We start from the raw sequence: 7,243 nt of genomic DNA on the forward strand, positions 1-7,243 counted from the left end.
GAGGAGGCCCCCAAAAGACACTTTGTCCCTGGCAACGCCCCTCCCACCTAGCCGCACCCCTCCCCGGAGGCGGGGGCTCCCAGCCCGGGCTCTGCTATCAGCCGCTATGTGCTCCCTTCAAGGACCTCTTCCTTCTCTGGGTCCTTGATGCTCCTTCCTGTCTTCCTTCTGGCCATCAGATTTCAGATGATTCGTCAAAGGCTTGACAGGGCTGCAAAGGACTTCTGAGATCTTCCTCCTTCTCTCCCTTTCCACAGAAGGGCCAAACTGGCCCAGAAGCAGCAAGTCTTTCTGGTCACTCTAGATCCCCCAGTCGCTCAGGCTCAAGGACTAGGGACTCTGGCTTCTTAGCCCACAGCCTCTGACACCCCAGTGGGTTCCAATCAGAGCTCATCCGGGCTTCAGTTCAATGCTGGATTCACACAAAAATGGTTGGGGTCAATGAATGACTAAAACAAGCCACCAGGGTATGACAGCCAGGGGCGATGGGGACTTGAGATTGGAAAGCATATTCCCCATTAGACGTGGGTGCCACCCTGTTCCAGCCTCTCCATACAGAAGAGCTGGTCCACCTGTTGATGGACTGCACAAAGTCTCTGGTTAGAACCTACGTGGGGGGTTTGCCAAGATCACACAGAAATCAAGGAGTGGCCAGAATAATCGCCAGCATGGCCCTAAGGAGGGTATTCCCGGAGAGGGAGTGACACCATGAGAACTCAGGAGCTGTTGGTGGGGTCCCCAAAGGGGCGTATCAGATGAGGATCCCAGGAGGGCCTCAGAGGTGACTGGAGGATTCCAGACAAACAAGGGCATCCCAGACGACATGGCCCAGACACAAGGTTCACTGAGGTCCACCCCCCCAAACCTGACAATGATATTTTCAGACATGACAAAAGGATCCCAGAGGCACCCATCATGTGATTGGAGATTTTCAGACATTAAAAAGTGACAGCATGGTGGTTCCAGAGAATTAGGGGATCTCAAAGACGACAAAGGAATTTGGAGGCACAGATAGAACAAGAGAGTCACAGATGGGCATAGAGACACGCATGCAAACGGTCCCCCCACCCCTCCCCCCAGGGACCCAGACATAACTAGGAGATCTCAGATTTGACAGGAGGGACTCAGACAGGAGAGGCGATCCCAAAGAGACCCTGGACAGGGCTTAGGGTTGCAGGCAGAGCCCTCCTTCTGGTGTGATGATCTCTAGGTTCCCCCTCCCCTAGATGAGATTTGAGGGATTGCAGGCATCACAAGGGGATCCCAGAGAAGTTCCTGGGATTCTGGAAGCACTTTGCCCCGCCCCGCCCCTCTACATAGACACATAGTATAGTCGTCTCCGGGTCTTCTGACCCAAGACATGAAGATCTTGGGGCCCCTGGACACGACAAGGGAATCCCAAAGGGGCCCCAGACACGATGGGGGGGGGTATCCCAGAGGGGCCCCGGGCTGGGCTTAGGGATTGTGGCAGCAGCCCGCCCACCGCACCAGTGTGGGGGGTCCGTGGGTCCCATGACCCAGGGCGCAGGGACGCCCACGTGACACAGGCGTGGAGCCCCTGAGGGCCCCCGAGAGGCCGCCCCGGGCTCAGGCCCGGCAGGCGGCGGGCAGCAGCGCACTGTCAAACTGGTAGGTGAGTTTGCGCTTGACCTTGCGGATCTCGCCGGTCTTGGCGTAGTTGCGCAGGGCGCGCGCCAGCTTCTGGTAGGTCATGCGCTTGCGGTTGCCCTTCTGCTGGCCCCAGCGGCGCGCCAGGAGCTCCTTGTGCTTCGAGGAGAATTGGAAGACCCCGGCGCCCGGCTCCACCCACCACACGCACTCGCGCATGTCTCCGCGCGTCAGCAGCCCCAGCAGGAACTGGTACAGGCGCAGCTTCTTGCGGGCCCCTGCGGCGGGTGCGGGGCGGTTAACGGAAGCATCCTTCGGGGCCCCACCCCGCGCCCCCCGCGGTCCGGAACCGCCAAGCCCCTGCCTCCCCTTCAAGAGAAGAGGGGTGAGGGAGGTGGCTGCTGGGTAACCGTGCCTGGCTCCCTCTGTGCCACCCCTCCCATCTGGGTAAGTTGCTCCCCCTTCCTGAAGGTGTCACCCCGGAACCCCCGTCTCCCATCCCTGCTTTATTTTTCAGGCTGTGTGCCTATCCTGTGCCTGCTTGGTGGTCAGAAGGTATCTGTGGAGCGCACGGATGAATCTGCCAAATGGGTTGGCAGTGCTCCTCAAAGGCTTCTAACAGCTGACTAGTGAAGAGATCTGGAGTTGGTTTGAATCTGCCTGGCCATTTCTTCAGCCTCAGGCCTCCCAGCATGTCAGCTCGAGGGACTGGGATCCTGGGAGAGACCAAGGAGTTTAACTCCTGGGCTTCTAGAAGCAGCAAGGGGCCCACAGAATGGGCCGTGGGGGGCTGGGGGGCTGTGGCAGCTCATCGCAGGCATTAGATACAAGAAGCCCGCCTCTGCCATTTTCCAGCTGTGTGGTGTTGGGGTGGTGACCTGACCTCTCTGAGCTGGTGTTTCCTCAGTTATATAAATGAGGCTCGTGTGTGTGTGTGTTTTACTTTTACCAGTCCTTGTGAAACACTTGGTACCACGGGCTGTGCTGTGCACAGTACAATTACAAGCTCATTTAATCTTCATCAAAGCCCCACAAGACAGGGATGATGATAACAAAGCCCATTTTACAAATGGGAAACTGAGGCCCAGATAGGGAAAGTGACTAATAATCCCAGCTTCCAGGGGTTGGGAGTAATGGAGGTCAGGCACAGGGGCAGAAGCAGAGGGTGACTAGGTGTGAGTTGATATTGGGATGGTTTCTGTTGCTCTTGTGTCCATAATAATGGTGAAGGTTTATTGAGTACTGACTGTGCCAAGCACTGCTACCTTGTGGACACTTACGATCCCCCGAACCCTCCCAGCCACCAGGAATAGACACTGTTAGAGTTTTCATCCCATTGTACAGACAAGCAACCAAGGCACGAGAGGTAGAGGCAGTTGCCCAAGGCAGCACAGCCAGCAGATGGCAGATCTGGAGACTGCCCTCAGCACTGGAGTATGTACAGTAGGTGCTTGGGCAGACATGGTTCCTTTAACCCCCCACTACCCCCATCACCAGTTGGAGTCCCTCACACCCCACCGGCTCCCACATACCTGCCTCGGATCCCCTGCCTTCGGGGCCAGCCACAAGAACCTCATCTGACTCGCTGTCTGAGACCTCCAGGGCGGGACTGTCCAACAGGAGGTCCTCCTCTTCTGAGAGCACGGGGCTGGGGTAGGGGGCGTATGCCGGGGGGCCCAGGGTCTGTGGAAGGTCAGGGTTACCCATGGCCAGGGGGCACCCTTCTCTCCCTCCCTCTGATTCGGTCCCTTCGCTTCTCTCCAGACCCTGGCTATAGGCTCCCTGCTCCGCTCACAGCCTGCAGGCGGGCTCGCTTCAGATCTTCATGGTGTGGCCAGGGCCACCTGGGCCACCTCTGTGAGAGCCTCCCGCCCCTTGATGCACATCTGCGCCTCTGGTGGCCAGCTCGTGTGATGGAGTAATAATACCCTTTAACCCCAGAGTCGTCAGAGGGGTGAAAAGTTCCCTGTGCTCTCAGGTTCTGACACGGTGCTGGGCACCTCAATCAAAGGATGGGGAACTTCCGCGGTCTCCCCGGCCCTCACCTGGCTCGGGAAGTCTTCCGTGGGGTACGCCGGGAAGCCGGGTCCCGGGGTCTCCAGGCTGGGGGCCGGGTCCAGGCTCCCCATGGGGCTGTAGGTTGAGGGGCCGTAGCAGAGCTGGACACCCTGTGGTTGGCCGAAGGTGGCCACAGCTGGGTCAAAGGGTTCATAGGAGGCGGTTGGGATGGCGGGACTGAGGCCGTAGCTCCACAGGTCTGGGGGAAGGGCGCAGGATTAGAAGCCGAGAGGTCTGGCCTTGGGCCCCTCCCCCTCAAAGCCCCGGCCAGCACAGAGGGGCTATTGTGGGCTGTGCAAATCTGTGACCCCAGGATTTGCATGGGCGAGCGGGTGTGTGGGAGAGGAAAGGGGAGGAGGTCTGGAGGCCCGGGGCTAACCTTGTCCTGCTGGGCCAGCTGACAGCTCCCCTGGGCCTCAGCTCCCCCATCTGTGAAACAGGCCCAAGGGGGCAGGGGGCAAGGGAGGCTGGGCCAAGGTCACTCACCAGGCGCCCCCTCTGAGTCGGGATAGCTGGCGTGCTTGCAGCTGTCCAGATCGTAGAAGACCCCATCCGGGTACTGATAGGGGTGGGGGAGGAAAAGGGGTCACCCAGGCTGCAAGGAGACCCCACCCACCCCGGACCAGGCAGGAGACTCTGACTGGCTGGGAGAGGGAGAGAAAGAGAGACCCAAGGACTGGGCACCAGAGACAGGGGCACCGAGATGGGAGGTAGACACAGCACAGCAGAAACACACAAAGACCCAGACACACACACACACACAGAACGAGAGAGACAGGCAGAGCCACACAAACACAGAGACCAGGGGCTCTGCCAGACAGCAACCAGCTCCCACTAAGAGTGTGGGCTTCCGGGAACCCCAGCACCTTGCCAGTACACAGCCACAGCAGCTGAGGAGGGTGGCGAATTCCCCCAGCCTGGCCTCCCTCCGGGCCGGGGGCACAGGGGGTGAAGGGGAAGAGGCACGGAAGCGTTTTTAACAGAGGGAAAGAAGCTCTCGACTCTTCTGTTATCCACATCACTTCAATTCGCCCCAAGAGCTGCTTGTTGCTTTAGCAGTGAAAAATCTAAAACTAGAGATATGTCATCCTGGTCTTAGGGCTAGGTATTTACCCACCAGATCTGGAAACGTAAGTCCACAAAAGAGCCTTGTTCAAGAACATTCAGGGCAGCTTTAGTAACAGCCCCAAACGGGAAACAGCCTGAGTGCGCAGGGACAGGAGAACACACGAGAACTGTGGTGTCGTCCTGAGACAGAGTACTATACAACAGAGAAAAAGGACCAGTGTCTGACACACACTTGAGGTCACATGAGGGAAGCCAGACCCAAAGGGGGCCACTGGGCAGAAAGCTCAGAACCAAACAAAACTAACCTGTGGTGGAAAGTATCGGGGGGGGGAGCTATTGATGGGGCAGGGACATGACAGAATCTTCTAGAGTAATGGCAGTGTTCTATATCTTCATACGGTTCGTGGTTACACAAGTGTGCACGCAAGTGAGAGCCTCACTGAGCTGTCCACAAGACTTGTCACTTTTCTGACTTGTAAGACAAACCTCAATTAAAAAAAAAAGCAAAACTCTTCAAGCTGGAGGAGGATGGGATGCTTTGGGGAAGGAGCACCCACAGGGCTTTCTTTCAAGCATATGTGTGGGGTTTTATTTCTTGGACTAGGTTGTGGGTTTATGGGGGTGGGGTGTAGTATTCTGTGTGTCTGAGATAGTTTCGACTCAATATCTGAAAATACATAAAGTCAAGCAGAGAAGGGAAGAAGGAAGAACTAGATTTACTGAACGTGGGATGCATGGAGGAAGAGACGCAGAGACCTACTGCTCCCCACTGGAGGAGGTGGGCCAGGGTCTGAGAGAAGGAGAGAGATGTTAGAAAAATCATCTGTGATGGCAGCGGGTGGGGAAAAGGGAGCTTGGGGATAGCAATGAAAACAAGGGGACAGGAAGAAGCAGAGGGGGAAACTGAGGCAGGGAGGTCACGATGGGCCACGTGGGTCTCCCCACACCCCAGCCCTAGCTGACCCCCAGGACCCCGACTCACCAGACAGCTGAAGTGTGGCCCGTCGAGCCTGGAGGGGGAGAGACACAAGGGCATGTCAGGGGCGTCTTCAGCCTCCTGGCTCTTGAAGTGATTGGGGGATGGATGGGGGGCAGGCGGCTGCTGCAGCTGTGACCACCGCAGCCGGTCCGCGGCTGCGTGTCTCGCTGTGGGACCAGCCCCACCACAGTCACCCCCACTCTCCCACCGGGACAGGAAGTGGGGGGCGGAGGCCAGGCAAATGTTCCCCCCTCCCCTGGGATTTGCATAGACGGAGGCCGGGCGGGGGCAGGGAAAGTGAAGGAGAGAAAGTCCCCGGAGGGAAGATGTGGGTGCCCGAGGGCGGGCGGGGGTGGGGAGGGGGCCTCGGTGAGCAAGTCCGTTCAATGGGTCCATCTTGGACCAGAGGCGAGAGACAACGGGAGGCCTGTGGATGGAGATGGGAAAACACAGAAGAGGCTCTGCCGAGGCGAAGGGAGGAGAGGAGGGAAGGGAGAAAGGTGTGGAGAGACGTTCAGGCCTGGGCTGCAGGAGGTATTTATTAAGCCCCAGAAATGGGCGGGGAATAGACGGGCAGACAGACGGAGAGGTGAGACAGAAAAACTGAAGACACAGCGAGGCAGCAAGAGGCAGCAAGCAGGAGACCCACCGACAGGAAAGATGTGGCCCGCAGCACAGGCTGCAGACACAGGAGTCGGGGTGCACTGAGACCTGGAGGCGGACAGGGACAGAGGCCAAGGGCCACTTGGCAGGACACGGGGGTGGAGAAGCAAGCGCCCCAAGGAAAAGGGGTCCCTTCTCTTTTCTCTCCCCAGGGGTCCTGGGGAGACACGCGTGGGATGCAGGAGGGAACTGAAGTGGCAGAGGCAGAGACCCAGGAGGGGGAGTGGACCCCAGCACCTCCCACCCACCTGCCCCCTGGAAGGGGCAGAGACCACAGTCCCACAAGGGAGGCCTGGTGGCAGAGCGGTCAAAGTTGAGGGGCAGGGCGGGGGTCCTGCGTCCCGGTTTCGGAGGGCCCCCACTTACTGTGCAGCCTCTAGGGTGAGCATGGTGGTGCTTGCTGCCGCCTGCAGCCACCACCCCTATTTATACCTTGGCCCAGCCCCCGGGGTGGGGGGGGCAGGGGTGCCGGCTGGCTGTGAGCTCAGCCCATCTCGAAAATCCCCTCAGGGAGGGGGTCGGGGAGGGGGCTGGATTGCACAACCCCTTGGTCACGTGGCAGGGAGGGTGGGCCCAGGGGCTGTCTGGATTTGGGGATCCCCGGGGTTGGGGTGGGGGCTGTGGCCCTCAGGAGTGGAGATGGGAGAAGTGTTGGCTTTGGTGGGACCCTGAGAAAGTAAAGGAGTCAAGCGGTCTTGTGGTCAGGGGTGTGTGTGTGTGGGCCTCTGGACGGAGGAGCCGAAGGGAGTGGGTTCCTGGGGGACACGCAGAGACCACTATCAGGTGAGAACACTCGGGTGTCAGAGGCAGGGCAGCGGGGGCGCCCAGAGTGGACGTGAATTCATCAGGGGTCCCTGAGGAAGATAG

At 58.9% G+C, this 7,243-nt stretch overlaps 1 protein-coding gene across 2 annotated transcripts; it reads right to left on the bottom strand.

Annotated features, from left to right (window-relative positions):
* Positions 1-1,269: 1,269 nt before the first annotated feature.
* SPIB (Spi-B transcription factor) lies at positions 1,270-6,781 on the bottom strand. 2 transcript variants are annotated; one of them, XM_088830472.1, is made up of 6 exons: positions 6,743-6,781; positions 5,717-5,744; positions 4,153-4,225; positions 3,654-3,865; positions 3,141-3,291; positions 1,270-1,886 (listed from the first exon to the last, which is right to left on the bottom strand). In XM_088830472.1, exons 1-6 carry the CDS (start codon positions 6,763-6,765, stop codon positions 1,588-1,590), a joined length of 786 nt encoding a protein of 261 aa, XP_088686598.1. In that variant the 5' UTR covers positions 6,766-6,781; the 3' UTR covers positions 1,270-1,587. The 2 variants fall into 2 exon arrangements, with proteins under 2 accessions (XP_088686598.1, XP_055267465.2); XM_055411490.2 differs by lacking the exon at positions 6,743-6,781 and having other exon boundaries at positions 5,717-6,124.
* Positions 6,782-7,243: the final 462 nt, after the last annotated feature.

The sequence above is a fragment of the Moschus berezovskii genome, chromosome 22 (assembly GCF_049115385.1).
Source record: "Moschus berezovskii isolate FMDL1 chromosome 22, NW_MosBer_1.0, whole genome shotgun sequence".
Lineage (NCBI taxonomy): Eukaryota > Metazoa > Chordata > Mammalia > Artiodactyla > Moschidae > Moschus > Moschus berezovskii.